Source organism: Acomys russatus, chromosome 28 (genome assembly GCF_903995435.1).
Source record: "Acomys russatus chromosome 28, mAcoRus1.1, whole genome shotgun sequence".
Taxonomy (NCBI): domain Eukaryota; kingdom Metazoa; phylum Chordata; class Mammalia; order Rodentia; family Muridae; genus Acomys; species Acomys russatus.
The window spans coordinates 25728158-25750059 of record NC_067164.1 but is presented as its reverse complement, the minus strand read 5'-3'; the positions used below and the strand labels follow the sequence as shown (position 1 = coordinate 25750059).

Genomic DNA, 21902 nt, shown 5'->3' with positions numbered 1-21902 from the left:
TTGTAGCCACTCCTTCACTTTGGGCCCCTGTCCTGTATCCAAGATTCCATAGCAAGGCAGGCAGACCTAACCGCACATACACCCTAAGTCTCATATTCTCTTATTTCTTATAGGTGAAAAACTAAGAGGGACCCTTGGAGATACAAGACACACTATCCCTGATGATCCTTTGAGCAACCACAGGCCTCCAATAAAAGGACCACTGAAAACAAATCTCTATGAGCCTTGTCTTACATTGGCTTTGCTCAAAAGCCAACTCAGAGACCAAAAAAGAAGCAAAGTGGGTGTGGTAGCGCACCTAGTTGGCAAGCAAAAGTCTTTTTGTTTTGTTTTGTTTTGTTTTGTTGATTTTCTCGGGACTTGGCTATCCTGGTACTCACTCTAGTGAGCTAACCTAGACCAGGCTAGCCTAGAATGCATAGAGATTCACCTGCTTCTGCCTCCTAAACGCTGGGATCAAAGGTAGGTGCCAACACTGCCCAGCTAAGGGTTTTAATCCCTACTTTAACATCACGAAATAAATAAAGCTGGGTATGGGAGGAAGGAGGATTTCTCTGAAGCAGAGGCTATTAGGAACTGTCACCGCACGGCAACGAGCGCTGGACAATCAGAATGACAAAAATGTTTGTGCAGCAAAATCTGGAGTTCTAGCCCAGGCTAGCCTTGAACTCGCTGTGTAGCGAGCAGTTCACAGTTTATTCTGCAAGCTTGCAAGGTCAAATGCCAACAAAAAATGGCAAGTATGCCCCATTAGGAGAAAAATAGTCATTTTTTAATGGCCCTGATGAAAATTCCTTTCCCCCTCTATGCTGCATGCTGCCTAAGTTTCATTCTCCATCCCTTCCCCCTTGTCAATGTATGCTCTTAGTCATGATGCAGCAAACTGCCTGTATCCTCCCATCACGAGAGAGATAACCTTTGGTTTGAAAAGAAGGTTAGCCGAAAGGCTCAACAAGAAGCCACAAACTGTTAGGGCAGGAAATCCAATGCCTCCTACTTAACCTGAATGTAAGCCCATCTAAGGGACTTTTGTATCGAAAATAGACCATTTTTACTTTGTTTCCCACCAAGGCTAGAGGCTAACCTCTACTATAGAATCAAGAAAAATAAATAAATAAACAACTTTCAGTACAAAATGATGATTTGGAGGCAACCCTAGGACCTCCCTGTTGGGGAGTGAGAGAGCAAAAGCCTGGAGGAAAAATGGCCAGAGAAAGCAGTACTTGAAAATACCTTCCTACTGCAGACAAACAGAACTCCATAGGAAGACAGCAACAAATATGCCCTTCACTGTCATCTCTGAGCCTAAGAGGCAGAGAACCTAGGTTACTGGCAGATGGCCACTTTCAAGGAGTGTCAACTCAATGGCACTTTGGGGTTGTTTGTCACATGATCAACAGATTGGGCCCCATTTCCTAAAAAGTCTTGTATCAAAATTGTAGCCTGAGGCTGGGCATGATGTCACACGCCTATAATCCCAGGACTCTGGAAGGCAGAGGCAGGTGGATCGCTGTGAGTTCGAGGCCCACCTGGTCTACAAATCAGGGTCCAAGACAGCCAAGGCTACACAGAGGAAAACTAACAGCTAACTAACTAAATACATAAAGAAAATAAATCCTTTTAAAAAATGTAGCCTGAGGCCGTAGCTCAGTGACCCAGCACTTGCCCAGGATAGTGGGGGCCTGGGTTTTATCTCTAACACTAGAAAAAGAAAGGAAAGGAGAAAGTAAAAAAAGGAAATGTTGGGAGAATGCCTGGTATGCAGCAAACCAAACTAATAGAACTGAAGAACTTTGAGTTTGAGGCCAGCCTGGTCTACAGAGTGAGTTCCAGGACAGCCAGGGCTACACAGAGAAACCCTGTCTCAAACAAAACAAAACAACAACAAAACAGCTGGGCACTGGTGGTACACGCCTTTAATCCCAGCACTCGGGAGGCAGAGGCAGGTGGATCTTTGTGAGTTCGAGGCCAGCCTGGTCTACAAAGAGAGTCCAGGACAGTCAAGACTACACAGAGAAACTCTGTCTCAAAAACAAAAAAAAATTAATTCTGTATATCTGTGTCTGGGTTTATGCACTTGCACTGTTGAGTGTAAGGACATTCAAATGCCGCCAGAACAGCCTTCAGGCCCCGTGGAGCTGACATATGGATGGTTGTGAGCCACCCATGACATAACATTTCTTGCTTAACCTCAGAGCCACCTCTCCAGCCCTTGACTGTGAGCTTTTTGATACTGATACCATCATCCTTTACAAATACGGAAGCACAGAGAAAGGAAATGACTTGTCTGAAGTCAAGAAGATGGCCAGCACTCCAACCTGGGTCAGAATCCTGCTGACTCACTTCTGCCCGAACATTCTTTTTTTGTTAACCTTTTATTGCATTTTATTTGTTTTGTGTGTGCATAGCATGTAGGAGTCTGAGGACAACTTGTGAAAGTCTGTTATCTCCTTCTACCAAGTGGGTCCCAGGGAAGTACTTTTTTATTCATTGAGCCATCTTGCTGGCTCCACTTCTTTTTCAAGTAAGCATTTATCAAAACACAGAAGATACTGACTAGACAGCACACCAAAATTGACCTCAAAGACATTTCACAACCGAACACACCTATGTCACCAGCACCGAAACTCAACAGCAGAGCATGTTAACTTTATGTTGTGTGAATTTTACTTGCATTTAAAAATAAATCTGGGGGCTGGAGAGATGGCTCAGTGGTTAAGGGTACTGCCTGTTCTTCCAAAGGACCCAAGTTCAATTCCCAGCACCCACATGGCAGCCCACAACTGTCTGTAACTCCAAGATCTGACACTTTCACATCAATGCACATAGATTAAAACTAAATAAAATATTTTTTTAACTTAAAAAAAAATCTGGAATGAGGGCTGGAGAAATGACTCAGTGGTTAAGAGAATATATTCTGAAACCCAAGTTTAGCTCCCAGCACTTATATCAGGCAGCTAACAAACACCTGGACTGTAGCGTCAGGAGAAGCCAATGCTTCTGACCCCTAGGGTACTCTCTTGCACACATATACTAACACACACACACACACACACACACACACACACACACACACACACACACGGTGTGCATTTTAAATACTGGTCAAGATGATTAATCCCAGCATTCAGGAGACTGATACAGGAAGATCAAAGGTTTAAAGACGGCCTAGGCTACATTCAAGCCTTGTGTAGATCAACTGATGAAACCTTTGTCTAACACAAATGAAACCCTAGGTTCAAGGGGGGGGGGGGGCAGGAAAAAAAACAAACAACACCAACCAACAAACAAAGAGGCCAAGAAGCTTGAAGTCTGGTTCACACCTGTAATCCCAGCACTTGAGGGGAGCTGGTGACAGGAGGATCAGAAATAGTCTACATACCAAGTTCAAGGCCAGCCTTAGACACAATAGACACACACACACACACACACACACACACACACACACACACCATCTTACAAAAGTCTCCTCTAGGGCTGGAGAGATGGCTCAGAGGTTAAGAGCACTGACTGTTCTTCCAGAGGTCCTGAGTTCAATTCCCAGCAACCACATGGTGGCTCACAACCATCTGTAATGTGATCTGATGGCCTTTTCAGGCCTGCAGGTGTACATGCAGGTAGAGTACTGTATGCATAATAATAAATAAACCTTTAAAAAAAAAGTCTCCTCTATGTCCTCACTCAGCCACTAGCCCCTCTGAATGAAACTTATCCCCTGACCTTTTTTTAAAAGATTTGTTTTTATTATTGTTTTTAATTGTGCTCCTGCCAAACAGGTACAGATGCCCAAAGAAGCACGGTATCCCTTAGAGCTGGAATTATAGGCAAGTATTTATTGTAATAGTTTTAGGGAACTGGTCCTCTGCAAAAGCAGGCACACACTTCAGTACTGAGCTGTCTCTCCGGCCCCAATTCCCTGACTTGTGGAATAGTCATATACTTGGTCTGAAGTTTTTACTTCTTTTTTTTTTCCTTGTCTTTCTTTTTTATTCTTTGAAGCAGGGCCTTGTAGTAGAGCCCTGGCTGCCCTTGAACTTGTAGAAAATCTCCTGCCTCCGATTCCTAAGTGCTAGGGGTTTTTGTTTTGGGTTTTTTGTTGTTGTTGTTTTGCTTTTCTCTTTGAGACAGGGTTCTTCTGTGTAGCCTTGACTGTCCTGGACTCACTTTGTAGACCAGGTTGGCCTCGAGTGCTAGATTTTTAAGTGGGCGTTACCACTCCCAGCAAGGTTTAGAGCTCTATGCTATATGAATGGGCTCACACAGTGTCTGCTCTTTAGTTTTTGCTTTTGTTCTGCGCCATGATTCATCCGCCATTATCAGTTACAGAATTTACTCATTTTTTCCTTGCTCTATGATACTCTTAGGTGTGGGGAAGCCACCCAGGGCTTGTTCTGCCATCAGTGGACACCTGGATTAGTTGGAGTTATCAGTTGCAGTGTTGTGGGCGTGTCTTGTGTGCAGTGCTGCAGGTGTGTCTTGTGTGCAGTGTTGTGGGCGTGTCTTGTGTGCAGTGCTGCAGGTGTGTCTTGTGTGCAGTGTTGTGGGCGTGTCTTGTGTGCAGTGCTGTGGGTGTGTCTTGTGTGCAGTGTTGTGGGCGTGTCTTGTGTGCTGTGTTGTGGGTGTGTCTTGTGTGCAGTGTTGTGGGTGTGTCTTGTGTGCTGTGTTGTGGGTGTGTCTTGTGTGCAGTGCTGCAGGTGTGTCTTGTGTGCAGTGTTGTGGGTGTGTCTTGTGTGCAGTGTTGTGGGCGTGTCTTGTGTGCAGTGCTGCAGGTGTGTCTTGTGTGCAGTGTTGTGGGTGTGTCTTGTGTGCAGTGTTGTGGGTGTGTCTTGTGTGCTGTGTTGTGGGCGTGTCTTGTGTGCAGTGTTGTGGGCGTGTCTTGTGTGCAGTGCTGTGGGTGTGTCTTGTGTGCAGTGTTGTGGGCGTGTCTTGTGTGCAGTGTTGTGGGTGTGTCTTGTGTGCTGTGTTGTGGGTGTGTCTTGTGTGCAGTGTTGTGGGCGTGTCTTATGGATGTCTACCCAGCAGGAGAAATGCTGGATCAGATGAGACTAGATAATCATGCTAGGAGAACAGGGATTGGACGTATGACTCCACGAGTGCCACTGCACATGCACAGTCTTTGCTGCTAACTTAACACGGGGGAGGGGGGGGGGGGAGAGTCCAGCCAAGTTGTAGAATCAAGAACCAAGAGTCTAAGGCCAGCCTAGGCTACAGCACACATGGTTAGCTCACGGCCCACTCTGTACAATAAATAATTAAAAGAAAGCTAGGTGTGTGGCTCAGCGATAGAGCATAGGCCTTGCATCCTCAGGCCCTAGGTCCTACCCACAAGGTCGAGGGGCTGGTAATGACACCTGCCATGTAAGATCTGGAGTTCCATCCCCCAGATAAAGACAGAAGGAGGGAACATGGCTGTCCTCTGATCGCTATATGAGGTGAGCACTATGGCACCCGCACACAATGATAATAAATAAACGTGTGTTTTAAATTTATTCCAATAAAATCGTGCCTGCTTCCTTACATAAGTGAATCTTCCCACATTCCGGCCAGGAGGAGAGTTCAGAGGGCCCTGTATCCTTGCTAGGCAGCATTATCTAGAATGCTCCCATTTCACGGAAGGCAACTGAAACTTAACGACGTTAAGTTATGTACAACCTCGTAGTCCTCGCCAGAAGCCAGAACTGCCACCTCTCTTCCACCCCCACCCCCACCTCTGCATCCTGTCCCCATCATGCCCTACCAGCCTGACTGGGGGGGGGGGCGGGGCGGGGGAGACAGACAGGGTCACGTGGAACGAGGTTCTGAGAAGGAAGCTAGGCACAGTGCAAGACGGCTGCTGGTTCTGGGACTGGCTAGGAAGGAAATCAAGGTAAGGGAGGGTGTATGTACGTGTGGCACCCTCAAGTGTGTTCCTTGGAGACAAAGCTAAGAGACCGGGCAAGATGAAGACAGAATGTGGCCAGACAGTGCCCAGAACTGTCACCTTCTGGTCTCGCAGCAGAGACTCCGCCATGGACCCACCGTTGCAGAGTGAAACTTCCCAAACGCAGCCACCCTCTCCGCTGACATCCTACCGCTGGCACACTGGAGGTGGAGGGGAGAAGACTGCTGGAGGGTTTCGCTGGGGCCGCTTCGCAGCCTGGGGAAGGACCCTGAGCCATCAGGAGCCCATGGTGAGCAGCCAGCCAGCTCCTAGGTCACTGTTTCGTCGGGTCCTCTCTGCACCCCCTAAGGAGTCACGGCCCAATCGCCTCCGGCTTTCCAAGACCCTGTGGAAGAGGCACAAGAATGTGGCACCGCTGGAGCTCAAGCCAGATCCCAAGGCCCCAGGTACATTCTCCTCCCCCGCCCCTCCCCTGCCCCCAAACCCAGCCCGGGTTAGCCTAGGTGGCGGGATGCCTGGGTGTTTGTCTGTCAATCAAGCATCAGTCCTCTAGACACAGGAAGTTGTGGGGAGTGCGAAAGCCCAGCAGGAAGCGGCTGGGGCCCCCAGCAACCCTCTTCTCTCTTTCTGCCTAAACTGGAGTGAGGGAGACTCACAGGACCTGTAGGCAAGCTGGGATTCAGCCTGAGAAAGGAGCATTGAATGGACGCACTACTTAGTACTGTGTGGGGGTCTAATGGTTCTTGGCCCTGACGGTTGTCTCTGGAATCCAGTAGACCAAGCCCATTGACTGGATGTGCGTTTCAGGGGTCTTACATATAGCCTATGTCTTACTTTGTTTCCTTTAGTGTGAAATCCCCCATGTCTGCCTTGAAGAGCACACTCACTCATTCAAGCTGATGGTTATTTATTCAGAGTGTATGTGTCGCTCTCTGTGTGTCTCTCTCTGTCTCTGTGCGTGTACGCACGAGCCAACGCGTCTGTCTGTCTGTCTGTCTGTCTGAGTCTGTGTGTGTTTGTGTGTGTCTCTTTATGTATGTGCCTGTCTAATTGTGGACACATTTCATCTCTCTTGTCACAACAGATGTGTTGAGGTCAGTGGACAACCTGCATTTATTTATTTATTTATTTATTTATTTATTTATTTTGGGAAGGGAGTAAGCAAGCCATGGTTCCAGTGAGGTCAAATGGCAACTTTCAGGAGTCAGTTCTCTTCTTCCATTATGTGGGTCCCAGAGATCAAACTCAGGTGGTTAGCCTTGGTGGCAAGCACCTTTACTTTCTGAGCCATCTTGCTGGCCCAAGCAGAAGTGTTTTGTTTTTTTCTGTTTTTGTTTTTGGGTTTTTTTGGGGGGGATTTTGTTTGTTTGTTTGTTTGCTTGTTTGTTTTGAGCATTTAATTGGTTCTAGTCCCTGACTGAGGCAGTAAGGACAGCTGTGAGCAAAGCAGATGACACTCCCTACCCTGTGGAGTTCACAGCGTAGTAGATGGAGGAGGAGAAGTTACAGACAGGAAAAAAAAAAGAAGAAGAAGAAGCAAATGTGAAGGTGACAGATGGGAGAATAGCGGAGAACAGTGTAGACGATGAAGATTAGACACCGGGAATGTAGTGCCAGCCCAGGGCTTAGCATACATTAAGGCGTTAGGGCTGCAGATGTGGCTTGGCGGTGCAGCACTTGTTTAACATGGGAGCGGCTGTGGGATTGTGGGTTTTATACCTATCACCAAGAAAGAAAGAAAAAAAGTCCTGTGCATTGCCCCTAGTGGTAAAGCAGGCTAGAAAGTAAACTGAGAAGATTGAGTCAGCCTTGGTTTCCTGGACAAATTCCTAGCAACTCTGCCATCCATTTCAGAGCTAGGCACCTGGCAGGTGGAGGCAGGAGGACAATCTCCCTTGATTTCTGGGCAGCCTAGACTATAGAACAAGACTTTATCTCAGACAAATGGGGCTCTGGCAAGGTGACTAGCAAGTAAAAGCGCCTGGTGGTCAGCCCCATGTGGTAGGAGGAGAGAGAATACACTCCTGAAAATTGTTCTTGAAATCACAGTAACAATGCTGTATACTCCCACTTCCCACATAAATAAGGAAATTCGATTTGTCCTCTGGCCTTTATTAATGCCATGGCAAGTGTGTGTCAAACACAAACTAAATAAGTGTCCAGAAAAAAGGTGGTTTCCTATTGTATTGGTTTTTTTTTTTTCCCTAAGACAGAATCTTGCTATGTAGACCTAGCTGGCCTCAGACTCACAGATCTGCCTGTCTCTGCCTCCTGTTTGCTGGAATTAAAGGTGTATACTATACCATCATGCCCAACTATCTCTTTTTGTCCGCTTTAGGGACTCACACATGAAAGGCAAGTGCTCTACTATTGGGCTAAGCTCCCTGCCCTGCAGAATCATTCTCTGGGGCCCTACAGAGTGCCAGAGGTTGCCTACCACATGGTTCCAGGCAGAGCTTTCCACCAAGTAAAGCTGCTCCTTCCTAGCTCAACATCTCCTGTGACTTACTGCTACTCCCATGATGGGGTTGGGTGTAGCCCAGGTGGAGGGTATGCTTCCTGAAGCCAATCCCCAACACCACAAACAGTAAACCCGAGACCCCAGCTGGCTGCCAACACCTTCCCTCCAAGCCTTGCTTGCCCTTTCCTTTATTGGCCTGGGCTTTGCCATCTTCCAGCCTGTGTCAGACTCTCCAAACACTTTCTCTTCCATCTTGGCAGGGTGAAATTCAGTTCAGAACCTAGTACAAATGCACTATTTTGGGGGTGGAGAGTAGAGTCCTCTCTGACCCACTCCCCACCAGCACCACCTCCCCAAGAAAGAAAACTCCCATATACTTACAACTTTTTCTATACCTTTCTACATTAGATAAGTTAGTGTGTGTGTGCATGCTCGTGTGTCTGTGTGTGTGTGTCTAGCATGTGGAAGTTAGAAGATAGTTCTATAGAATCAGTTCTTTCCTTCCACTTTTATTTGCGTTCACATTAGGCTTGCATGGTTGGCACCTTTAGCTATTGAACTACTTTGCTGGCCCCAGATTAGTTATTTATCTAAGAGGTCAAGGCTCCTGCCCCACCTCATACACTCTCTCTCTCTCTCTCTCTCTCTCTCTCTCTCTCTCTCTCTCTCCTTCTTTCCTTCCTCTCTTTCTCTTTCCTCCTGTCCTTCCCTACTCTGCTTTTTGAATGAGGTCTCAAATCAGTAGCCCAAACTGGTCTGGAACTCATCTTCCTCCTAGCTCAATATCTTGTGTTAGAAGCCTGGCTTAACCACTCACAAACTGTGTGGTTCTAGGTCAGACAGTCTTCCAGGGCCTCAGTTCTAATGTTCTTTAAATGACTTTTGAATGACTGACTGAGAGAAGGCACGAAGAGTGATAAACATAATACTGGACACAGAGCCGGGCGGTGGTGGCGCACGCCTTTAATCCCAGCACTCGGGAGGCAAAGGCAGGCGGATCTCTGTGAGTTCGAGGCCAGCCTGGTCTACAGAGTGAGTCCAGGACAGCCATGGCTACACAGAGAAACCCTGTCTTGAAAAATCAAAAAATTTTAAATTAAAAAAAAATATACTGGGCACAGAGACAGAGGGCTGTGTCCACTTCTAGGGTTGATGAGAACAAATCCCAGAGAGATAGCGATTTACACAATGATAGCAAAGCCTAACAGGGCTGCTGAAGCATGCCCCTTTGCTACATGAAGAAAGGTGTCAGAAGGGAGATTCTGAAACCAACACCCACCGCCCCCCCCCCCTTTCCCAGAGCCAGAGCTGGAGTTGGAAGCAGCCTCAGAACTACCTGTTGCACAGATACCTGAGGCCCCCACCCCTGATATGCCTGTTTGGGACATTGGGAGCTTCACCCTGCTTGAAGGAAGGCTGGTGGTACTCGGTGAAGAGGAGGTAAGAATGAGCAAGGGAGGGAAGGGAACAGGACAGAGGCAGAGGCAGAGGGGTAAACACTGGAAATACATGTGCCCCTTCGTGTGTCTCCACCCCCCTTTTCCGACTGCCCACTTCTATGGGAGGACAGGGTCCTCGCCAAATCCGGCTCGGAAGCGCCAGCTCAGAGAGCAGTATGCAGGCAGCCCTGGGGAACCTCAGGGATCCAGGTAAATTTGGAAGTTTGGGGAGGCTGGAGGACTGGGGAGCCTTTCAAGGTGATTCATAATTCACCATACTTCCTGCCCTTAACCTCCTACGTCTGACCACCCACAGATCGGACCCCTGGAAAAACTGAGCCGGAAGCTACTGGTTCCAACCAAGTCCACAATGTTCGGGTAAGGCAGCCAGTGTGACAGAGTGGGAGTGCTGCCGCAGGGATGAGCAAGGTCTCCCAGACCTGGCCCTCATCCATGCTCTACCATCTAATTATATCTGCAGACCTTAGCTAATAGCACTCACAGAGACACACAAATAAACACACACACACACACACACACACCACAACAACGATGATAATGACTATTTTAAATTTTGTGATCCTCCTATCTCTGCCTCCTACGTAACTGGAATTACAGTCCTGGGCCTAGAAGGGCCAGGGAAAGGGAGATCATGGTTAGGTCACTGGCCAGCTCCCAGCCTCTGTGTCTATTGATAGAGCTAATAAGAAATTCCTCTCCGTTTTTTGTTTGACATATATGTTTCGCTTTGGTTGTGTGTGTGTGTGTGTGTGTGTGTGTGTGTGTGTGTGTGTGTGTGTGTTTGGTTTGGGTTTTTTTGTTTTGTTTTGTTTTGCTTTTGACAGGGTCTCTCTGTGTAGCTGGCTGTCCAAGAACTCACTGTGTAGACTAGGCTGGCCTTGACCTCACAAAGCTCCAACTGCCTCTGCCTTCGGGAGTGCTGGGATCCAAGATGTGCACTACCACACCTGGCACAGGCTTTATATTTTTAAAACAGAGTCTCATACTGTAGCCCAGAATTTCCTGCAAGTTGGTATGTAGCTCATCCTGGCTTCTAATTCTCGGCAGTTCCCCTGCAACAGCATCTGAGTGCTGGGATTGTAGATGTGAACCCACACTCTGTTGCCTCTCTGTTTCACAAAGGGTCTGTAGAGAATTCAGAAAGGTGAGTGAGCTTTAGAGATGCAAGCTGCCAGGGTTGAGGAGGTGAGGCAAGTTAGCATGAACCAGAGTTTGGATCCACAGTACGCATGCAAATGCTAAGTCGCATGGCAGCCTGCCTCTAATCTGGCACTTGGAAGGCAGGCAAAGAGAAGGAATTCCCAGAACAAACCAGCAGCTGCCAAATCAGTGAGTTCTGGGTTCAATTGAGAGCCCGTGCCTCCTGGTGGAGAGTGCCTGAAGAAGAGTCTTGATGTCTGTGCCTCAAAACTCCACCTACATCTGTGCACATCTGCTCACTCACACACATAGACATCACACCCAGGGGCACACGAGAAAGCATTGTAAAAGTCAGAAATGAAAGCCTGTCTGCTTTGCTGAGTTCGAAAAGTATAATGTTTCAAATCCTTTTCTTTCTGTTACTTTTTTTTTTTTTTTTTTTTTTTGATAGTGGACAAAAGCCTACACATGCTTTCCTTGACACTTTGGGCTTTTCCAGCAGCTTCTACTATGTAGACACTTCCTGACCTCTGTTTCTGAAGGTGCTAGGTTTCTTGAACACTAACTCAAAATGTGTGACGAAGGAAGGAAGAGAAGAAGGGAGGGACGGAGAGAGGGAAGAAGATAGGAAGGGAAAGATGGAGGGAAAGAAATACAAGCTGTTGGGCAGGGGGAGATAACACCATTGATCTAAGAGCATTTGCCCCTCATGAAGCCTTGGGTGTGATTCCCCAGTGTTGCCAAACATGGATATAAATGTCATCTGCTGGTAACAGATATTAATGCATCCTGGACTTGGGTTTGGTCCACCAAGATCTCAAAGACAGAGGTCAGTGGGGGCAGAGCTGAGGAGAGAGCACGGGGCTCTTCCTGGCTCACATACCTCTCTGCCCACTTAGGGCTTACTCAAGAGGCTGAAGGAGAAGAAAAAGGCCAGGTCAGAGCTGGGAGCCCACTCCACTCGAGATGGGTAAGAGTCTCAGGGAAGTTGGAGGGCTTGGGGCTCAACCTTCCTTCAGTCAGCCCGCCCCCCTCCCCCCCCCCCCGCGTGGGTTCCTTATCCTCACTGTCACCAGGTGCCTCCCATGTTATCGCTATCCCACTCCATGCTAGGTAAACTTGGGGCCACAAAGACCCAAGCCAACTTGGTTGAAGGACGGGAGTGGTCTCTAATGGGATAGAAGCTAACTGAACACCGTGGTCCTGAAAGCTCCAAAGAATGCATGAAAATTAAACCATAAGGGCTGGGGGAAAGGAGACAGCAATTCAAACGCTAAGATACCAAAAGGGGGCAGCACGTAGGGTGACTAGTGGTTAGAAAGCTTAGTTCTGAATGAGCAAGGAATGACGCCAAGCTCCCCTTTTCCTGGCGCCAGACCCCCCAGTGCTCTGGGTTCCAGAGAATCGCTGCCCACACTCTCCGAGCTTGACCTGGGCACTGAAAGGGATGTGCAAGTCTGGCCGCTGCATCCTAGCCTCCTGGGAGAGCCATACTGCTTCCAGGTAAACGAGGATCCTACCTTAGCCTCTACTAAACCCTTGGCTCGATCTTAGCCTCTAGTAAACCTTTGAATGCCGCTCCCAATAGGTAACCTGGGCAGGCGGGAGCCGATGTTTCTCTTGCCGCTCGAGCGCTGAGAGAGACCGTTGGATTGAGGACCTTCGTCGGCAGTTTCAGCCGAACCAGGTCATTGAGGGTGAGGGGACCGACACAGAAAAGCCTTCCACAAGCCCGTTCCACGCCACCCAGTTTGCTCCCAAATCTCCCGTACAACACACCAGCTTAGTCCACATCTATCCAACCTATTCACTGGCCCCATAAATGGACTACTAGCCCCAGCAGTCCAGGGCTACTCTGTATTCTAAACCCCGATTTGTGCGATATTTCCCAAAGCTAGATGTATTCTGGTTAGTGGCTTCCAGATATTTGTGGCCCCAGCCTCTTCCCTCACTGGGGCGTGCAATAGCCCCGCGGGCAAGGCTCCGGGATCGAGGTGCGCACCAAGGAGTCACAGTGCGCGTCTTGGAGCGCAGACATCTCCAAATCACCCCTCCCACCCTACTCCTACACTTAGGACAACCTGGAACGGCAAGAGACCTGGCTGACAGTGTGGGTGCATGAGGCCAAGGGGCTGCCCCGAGCAGCTGCACCGGGAGTGCGAGCGGAGCTGTGGCTGGACGGTGCTCTACTGGCGCGCACTGCGCCCCGGACTGGCCCAGGCCAACTCTTCTGGGCGGAGCGCTTCCACTTCGAGGCTCTGCCACTGGCCCGTCGCCTGTCGCTGAGGCTACGCGGAGCAGGCCCTGCCGGGGCAGCCGTGGGCAGGGTGGTGCTGGATCTGGAGACGGTGAGCATCCCCCGCGCGCCTGCCACGGGCCTGGAGCGCTGGTTCCCGGTGCTTGGGGCGCCAGCGGGTGCGGTGCTACGGGCGCGGATCAGGGTGCGACGTCTGCGCGTGTTGCCGTCGGAGCGCTACAAGGAGCTGGCTGAGTTCCTCACCTTCCACTACTCGCGCCTGTGCGGGGCGTTGGAGCCCACACTATCTGCTCAGGCCAAGGAGGAGCTGGCAGCAGCCATGGTGCGCGTGCTACGAGCCACCGGCCGGGCGCAGGTGAGGAGCGGTGACTGTGCAGACAAGGTGGCCCGAAGCGGACAGATAGCGCTTTCTAAGTTGTGCTGGAGAGGAAGGACCTGGGCTATGTCCAGCGGGGCGGGGCCTATACTTTACCAATGAGAGACGAGTCCAGAACTTTAACTACGTGTGCCTCATCTAGAACTTCAGCTGTTAGGGGCCCAGCCTTCACTTGAACTGTGAGAGTCAGACCCTGAACTTCGTCTGGGATGGGTTCATTCTGAACTTCAGCGAGAGGGGAGGGGATGGAGGTGAGGCGAGCCTCATCGCTACTGTCCTTTTCTGCTTTAAGAGGCGGCGGGGCAGTGGGGGGGTCGGGGGGGAGGGGCTTGTGGCCTCAGCGGAAAGCTGAAGGCTGTTGCCTGAATATCAGCGAAAAGGGACAAGGCCTGTGCCTAGGTATGAAAGATGAGCTAGGATTCCCAAGTTCATTCCGTGTGATCTCTGTCCTCCACAGGCACTGGTGACAGACCTAGGCACCGCAGAGTTGGCGCGCTGTGGAGGCCATGAAGCACTGCTATTCCGAGAAAACACCTTAGCCACAAAGGCCATTGATGAGTACATGAAACTGGTGGCACAAGAGTACCTCCAGGAGACTCTAGGTAAGCAGGGAAACGGATTGGTGCCAGAGGTCCAGGAAGCCCCGAGTCACCTGCCTTCTGTGAGTGAATGGTCTTTTGGGATGCTACGATTTTGGGAGTGGGGTGGAGTGGAGTTGCTATTTTCCTCAAGGTGTTAGGTGCTTCCAGAGTAAATTGGAGATAGGGTATGTCTTTTGGGGAACGGGGTGGGGGCAGCTTTTTTTTTTTTTTTTTTTTTTTTTTTTTTCTCGAGACAAGGTCTCTCTGTGTTAGCCCTGGCTGTCCTGGATTCATTTTGTAGACCAGGCTGGCCTTGAACTCACAGCAATCCACCTGCCTCTGCCTTCCAACTGCTGGAAATAAAGGCGTGTGCCACCATGCCCAGTGGGGGCAGCTTTTCGAGACAGGGTTTTTCTTGTAATCCTGGCTGTCCTGGACTTGCTTTGTAGACCAGGCTAGTCTCTAACTCACAGAGATATCTGCCTGCCTCTGCCTCTGCCTCTGCCTCTGCCTCTGCCTCTGCCTCTGCCTCTGCCTCTGCCCCCTGAGTGCTGGGATTAAAGGCATGGGCCACCACACTCAGTGAGATAGGATTGGTCTTAGTTGGGATTTTTATTTCTGCAACAAAATACCATGACCAAAAAAGCAAGTTGAGGAGGAAAGGCCTTCTTCAGCTTGTACTTCCACATTGCTGTTCATTATTGAAGGAAGTCAGGAATTCAAACAGGGAAGGACCCTGGAGGCAGGAGCTGATGCAGAAGCCATGGAGGAGTGCTGCTTACTGGCTTGCTCATCATGGCTTGCTCAGCCTGCTTTCCTAAAGAATCCAGGACCATCATCCCAGGGGTGACACCACCTACAATGGGCTAGGCCCTCCTTCATTGATCACTAATTAAGAAAATGCCTTACAGCTGGATCTCATAGAGGCATTTCCTCAGTGGAGGCTCCTTCCTCTTTGATGACTCTAGTTTATGTCAAGTCTACACACTAAACCAGCCAGTTACAGGCTTGGAGGCTGGGTGTGATGTGTTTGGGTTCATGACTTTAGACAGTCTATGCTGGTCTGCAGGGCAGGTTGTGCGGTGTCTCTGTGCCTCCACTGAAGACTGTGAAGTGGACCCCAGCAAGTGCCCGACACCAGAGCTGCCAAAACACCAAGCAAGACTCCGAAGCAGCTGTGAGGAGGTTTTTGAAAACATCATCCACTCTTACAGGTGAGAATCAGGGATCCAGCTCCCAGATCCAGCCCTGCCTCTCTCGGCCACTAGTCCATCCCGACTAGCCAAACAAAATACAGGGTGCTCAGATTTGATTTACTATTTGAGATATGCCTGCATCAAAGTCAAATTTAACTGTCCTGGTTGTTTTTGCTATATCTGGCTACCTACACTCCCACAATGCCGCCTGACCTCTAGCAGCCTAAGATACACTGCCTTTGCCTTCAGCCACAAATGATTCCATACCACCTAACTTTGCTCAACATAAGATTTTTAAAAAAAAGATTTATTTATTAAGTATACAGTGTTCTGCCTGCACACCAGAAGAGGATACCATATCTCATTACAGATGGTTGTGAGCTACCATTTGCTTGCTGGGAATTGAACTCAGAACCATTGGAAGAGCAGCCAGTGCTCTTAACCTCTGAGCCATCTCTCCAGCCCTCAACATAAGATTTTAATTCCAGATGATGCATATTCCTAGTCCCATGATCCTTGACCTTAAGAGACCCTGTAGCCCAAATCTCATGGAATTGATTATAGGAAACATGAGCATCCAATCCCTTGGCTTCTGACGCTAAGATCATTTGATTGCTTAACCCTGTAACTTATGGTCCTAGGTAACCCTAACCCCATCTTGAGTCATATGGTACTCAGGCACCTCACTTTCATGTATAACTATAACTAGACCTAAACTCATGACCCCTGTTCCTACCTGATCTTGTCTAACCAAATCTAAAAGTACAGGCTCTGGAAGTTGTCACAATTATGCTATAAGTTCTTAGCCTCTAGAACCTAAACCACTGCCCCTCTCCAGATATCCCCAACCCCAAAACCCAAACCAACAGGTTCAATGAAAAGAAAGCACACACAGGCTTCATGAATCATAGATCACAGGTAAGGCATGTGATGCTTCCTATGCACCTGACCTCTGGACGTATGACCTTGAATGGCCACACCCTTTTTGTCTCTAGCCCCTTCCTCTAACCATTGCTTCTTCTGCCCCAGCTGTTTCCCAGCAGAGCTGGGCACTGTCTTCTCAAGTTGGCGTGAAGCATGCAAAGCACGTGGCTCTGAGGCACTGGGCCCCCGGCTGGTGTGTGCTTCCCTCTTCCTCAGGCTCTTGTGCCCTGCCATCTTGGCACCCAGCCTCTTTGGCCTGGCACCAGAGCATCCAGCCCCCGGCCCAGCCCGAACCCTTACACTCATCGCCAAGGTCATCCAGAATCTCGCCAACTGTGCCCCGTATGTGCTGGGAGGATGTGGGCCAGCGATGGGACCAGGGAGTAGGGGTTGGCAGGTGTCTGTCCTCACTCAACCAATTTGGCCCTAACTCAGGTTTGGGGAGAAGGAAGCCTACATGGCCTTTATGAATAGCTTCCTGGAAGATCATGGACCAGCCATGCAACACTTCCTGGACCGGGTAGCTATGGTGGATGCAGATGCCACACCCAGTGGCTACCAGGGCAGTGGAGACCTGGGCCTCCAGTTGGCAGTTCTTCATGTCCAGCTCTGCACAATCTTTGCCGAACTTGACCAGGTGCGGCCTGAACCCACAACCCTGGATGCAGGGTAGAAAAGGCAAGAGAAACCGGTGCCAGGAAGTTCTCAGGGTGTCTTCCTTGCATGCCTTGACAGACAACCCAAGATAGCTTGGAGCCACTGCCCACCATACTGCGAGCCATTGAGGAGGGCCGGCCTGTCCCAGTGTCTGTACCAATGCGTCTTCCCCAGATCCCCACCCAGGTCCATTCCAGGTAACCTCAAGGTTGGCCTGGGTTCTCATGGGTGGCAGCAAGGCTTCATACGTTAAGATGAATGATGTCAGGGGCGAGATCATTTTGGAGTCAGAGGCTGGGGATGGCATCATGTAAAGAGGGAGGCAAAGGGAGTAGCCCGCTGTGTGGTCAAAGGGCAAACATTCACAGAGTCAGGAGTCTCAGATTGGGACGGAGTCAGGTCAGAAGTCAGGGAAGAGTCACACACACACACACACACACACACACACACACACACACACACACACACACGCCCCAAGGTCAGAGAAAGCAGCCTTGTGGTAAAGACGAAGGGCATGTGTCAGAGGTTGTGGATGGAGTCAAATCAGGGGTCAGATGGAGACAAGATGTTACAAAGGTCAGAGGAACATAAGTCAAGCTCAGGGCTTAGGGTAAACAGGACTAGTTATGGCATCACAGACTGTAATCAAAGTTATGGTCAAGGTCAGAAGTCAGCGCTAGAGAAAAAGATTAGATTGGGACAGTAGTCAGAAGTTAGGGAGAAGGGTGCCTCAAAGTCATAGGTCAAAGTGTGATCCTAAGAGAATTATACTGATGTAAAAAGCAGGGTCGTTTCTGGTTCTAGTTTGGGGGTGGAGTCATTTCTGGGGCCAGGTGAACGTCTGAACTTCCACATCCCACCTCCAGCTTCTCTTCAGGGGAGAAACCCGGCTTCCTGGCACCCCGAGACCTCCCCAAGCACACTCCTCTTATTTCCAAGAGCCAATCTCTGCGCAGCTTTCAAGGGGCAGGAAGCTGGACCCCTAGGCGGCCGGAGGAGGAGCGGTCCCAGCAGCGGTCGCGGCCAGTGCAGCGCACACAGAGCGTCCCTGCCAGACGGCCTGCCCGCCGCCGCCCTTCTGCGGGTCCCAGGCCGCAACTCCAAGGCTCTCTACGCACTGGCCCGGCGTCTAGCAGACGGCCCTGTACTGGGGCTTCCGCCTCGCTGCCTCGGAAGCCATCGGTGCCATGGCAGCGCCAGCTGAACCAGCCCGTGGACCGATACCAAGCTCTCGGAACGCACCGACCAGTGGGCAAGGTGACGACTTGCGCCTCGCCAGGGCGTGGGGCAAGCCACGGATAGGAGTGGGACTAAGAAAGGACCTTAGAGCTCGTCTAACCAACTCTGACCCAACAGGATAGAAATATGATAAAATGAGGAAGGGACCTGAGAATGGGTCGGGTTACTGCTGCTATCTTCCCACAGCTAGCCGAGATACAGTGCGAGGTGGCTGCACTCCGCGAGGAACAGAAAGCTCTGTCCCATTTGGTGGAGTCGCTGAGTACCCACATCCAGGCTTTGACGGAGCAGCAGGAGCAGCTGCGCTGTCAGCTGCACGACCTGGACTCCAGATTGGGAGCTGGGTGAGCCCTGGATCCAAACCTTTCCCCAAGGCGGCCCAAATCTCACCCAGAAAGCCCCTCCCCACCTAAACCAACCCGGTCCCCAGGCCTTAACAGCTCCACCCACTAGATGAGCCATCCCCTCCAAGTTAATAGTCCAGGCCCTGGGAGCCTATGGCATACCTGTCTTTGACTGGTTCTTTGACTTAACACCCCTCAACCAGGCCCTCCTAACTCCTTTGGGCCACCTGGGCCCTTCCCTCCCATTGGTCAGTCTCCCCCTTCAAATTCTGATTGATTAATCCTTTCATCTATCCTTCCCCCACCCCCACCCCACCCCCCTCTCTCTCTCCTTCTGTGAAGCAAGATTTAGCTATATAGTCCAGGCTAACCATACTAACCATAGACTCCCCATCCTCCTGCCTCAGCCCCCTCCCTCCCCATCCTGGAGTTACAGGGTTGCACCACTACACTTGGTTAGTCTTTGCATCTTAGCTGGGCCAGGCTCTGAACCAGACCTACTTCAGACATACTTACACCCTGCCCTCTAATCTGAACAAAACCCCAACTCCACTCCAAGCCCCACCCCACCCCCCGCCGCCCACTGGGTTCTCGCCTGTCCACCCAGGATGGAAGGGACTTTCTCAGTTTCTGACCTGTCCCCCTCTCTTGCCCCTGACCCTCACAGGCTCTCAGAGTTGGATTCTGAGGATGGTCTTCCAAGCAAGGGAAGCCACAGGCTGAAAAGTCTGGTGAGACCCTTGCCTGAGACTGGAGGGGAGTGGCGAGACTGTTTAGTGAACACCCCCACACACACGACCCCCACCCCAACCTCAAACCCACTTCCATCTACTGCCTTCCCAGGAGCGCCGGCTGGCTGAGATGGCATGTACTCAGGAGCAACTGAGGGATACCCTCCAAAGCCTACAGCTTTCTTCAAGGACACCAGAAGCCAGGAGCCAGCCCCCGCCTCTCAAAGCACCATGTGTCAATGGAGCTGAGCTGTCAATGGGCACCTGAGAGTCGCATCCCACTCCCCGTGGTCTGGAAGCCAAGAAAACCACTATGGAGGGTTTTCTGACTGCCTCAGCCTTCATAGCACTTAAGTGCTCATCACTGTGGTACTAAGAGGTTGCCCAGTAAGTTTCCATTCCAGTAAGCCCATCGCTTTCTCTGCCCCTACAAATGATTAATCCAGAAGCATACCCAGTTCCCCATTCAGCTCTCCCAAATTTCTTCCCTAATTTGAAATCTTCTGAAGATGGAAATAACAGATTCTCACTCTTGGTGTGATCTAGGTCACTCTGGAGATCCCATTCTCTCATCTGCAAAATGTATCTAAAATTCTCTACAGAATGGACAACTCTTAGTCAAAGGTATTCAATAAAAAAAAAAAAGTATTAATCAGTGTTATGGGAGTACTAGCTTTCCCAAGAAACACAGACCTCCCACTCACCTATCCCACCTCATGCCCTGCCAATACCTCGAGCCCCGAGTGACAGAACCTTTCTAGACTCCAAGTCACATTCCAGGTACCTTATGGCAGGGAGGGCTTGAGTCTGGGAGGCAGATGAAGGAAGGGGGTGTAGGTGAGAACGCAATTGAGTTATATGGCTGGTTGAGTAAATGGACAGGCATTTGAATAGGGTAGGGTGGATGAACCAATAGGCAGCTGACTAGGTTAGCTAATTCACTGAATGTTTGCTGTGGTTTAAGGCAGGCCACTAATCTTAATGGATAGGTCTGTTTAGAGAAAGCTGACTCATAATAGGAAATTTACTTAAACTAAATGAGTAATCAAATATACATACACGCACATATTTCACATTTATTGAGGTCTTTTGGGACTCCCAAAGGAGCCATGGGAAAATAATAGTAGATAGACATGAACTCCTGTCTTCTTCACTTGGAGAAGACAATGCAACTGATGGATGACTGTATGGATGGATGTTGTTGGTAGGATTGTTGAATTCCTTGATTGTAGATAAATGATACTTGGTTGGGGAAGCAATGGGCTGGTACATGGGATATGAGGTGGACAGGTTGATTGGATTTTTGGGTAGATGAGTATAGATTGATGAGTGGCTGTTCAATTGAACATGTGGAAAAATGGGTGGACAAATAGTGACGGGTGGGAGAAAGCAACCAGCTTTTGATTTGTATGTATGGACTAATTTGGAGGCGGTATCCTGAAGACTATGTGGTGGAGAGCTTAGCATTCGGGACAAACATAAAGTTGTTCTAGAGTCTTGGAGATGAGGAAAGACCAGTGACCATGTGGTTAGAAAAAAACTGGAAGCTAAGGACTAGAGTGGAGTCTTCAATGGTTTATGAAAGACCCAAGGGAAACCGTCTATGCTTCCTTTCCACTCACCTTGTGTTATTAACAATCTAGCATAGGAAGAACCAGTAGAGTGAAGGAGGATAAGATATTGTCATGGTAACAGAGCCCCTCCCTCGATGCTCAGGTCAGGTGGGCCCTTTAAGGGTGACCTGCTTGGCCACTCCCAATATGGCGGTGTGCCCGCTGGATTTCCACACCCCCTCGAGAGACACAAGGGGGGGCAGACCTCATCATCATGGCGGCGCGGCGGGGCTGTCGCGCTGAGGTCACGGCGGCGCGCCGGGGGGAGGGGGGACGGGGGGGGGGGGGGGGGGGGGGTAAGCGATTTAAAGGGACAATGTCCCCCGAGCGGTGGAGACAGCGGCGGCAGAGGAGGCCGTGGCACCGGCACCAAGAGCAGGAGCGGCGGTAGTGGCAGCGACGGCCGCACGAAGGAGGGGACTTCCCAGCCAGCGACTACGCCTCCCCGGTGAGGCCCGACCTAGCCTGGGAAGCTTGCAGGCGGGGCGTAGCTAGAGCGGGGAGGGGAGGCCTGGGCCCGGCCCGGCCGGGCGGGACCCCCCGGGGCGGGGGGCGGGGCGGGACCTGCAGGGGCGGGGCCTGGTCAGGGGCGGGGTCGTACAGGTGGGGGGAGGGGCGGGGGGGTCTCGAGGCAGGTGTCTCCCCCCCCACCTCAGCTCGTCCCGCGGGGTCTCCCGCCCCGAGGTGCACGGGCGAAGGGCGCATCCCGGGGACCCTCGCTCCCCTGCAGGGTGCGTCCGCGCAGCGCCGCCCCTATCTCTGCGACCCCTGCGGGGGTGGGGTGGGGAACGACCATCTGGACTGGAGCCCCCTCCCCAAGCTGCCAAAGTGCTCCGAAGTTGCGGTCCTGCCTGATCTCCGCCGGCAGTGCCTACCCCAGTGGGCACCCGCAGGTGCTTTCTCCAGGCCTGGACAGGGACCTCTCCAGCCGAGATTGTCAACCCACCCTGTATTGCCCCCCAGGCCCCCGGGAGCCCCCGAGCCCCCGAGGGCAACGCCTGCTACCAGGCCTGGAGCCCCGGCCCCGCCCCGGTTGCCTTGG

General features: G+C 50.7%; 2 protein-coding genes across 2 annotated transcripts in view; both read left to right on the top strand.

The window, feature by feature from the left end:
• The window catches only part of Pglyrp2 (peptidoglycan recognition protein 2), a 9018-nt gene extending 8805 nt beyond the window's left edge, over positions 1-213 (top strand). Inside the window, exon 5 of the mRNA XM_051170737.1 lies at positions 114-213. Coding sequence (XP_051026694.1) covers positions 114-125 — 12 coding nt within the window. The 3' untranslated portion in view covers positions 126-213. The remainder of the gene's footprint in view (positions 1-113) is intronic.
• Positions 214-5834: 5621 nt separating this feature from the next.
• Positions 5835-19586, top strand: Rasal3 (RAS protein activator like 3). Its single transcript, XM_051170507.1, has 17 exons — positions 5835-6327; positions 9643-9782; positions 9913-9991; positions 10098-10159; positions 11842-11912; positions 12319-12445; positions 12531-12629; positions 13018-13554; positions 14033-14177; positions 15226-15370; positions 16382-16618; positions 16712-16913; positions 17012-17130; positions 17800-18190; positions 18359-18516; positions 19184-19247; positions 19360-19586. Exons 1-17 carry the CDS (start codon positions 5940-5942, stop codon positions 19513-19515), a joined length of 3120 nt encoding a protein of 1039 aa, XP_051026464.1. The 5' UTR covers positions 5835-5939; the 3' UTR covers positions 19516-19586.
• Positions 19587-21902: the final 2316 nt, after the last annotated feature.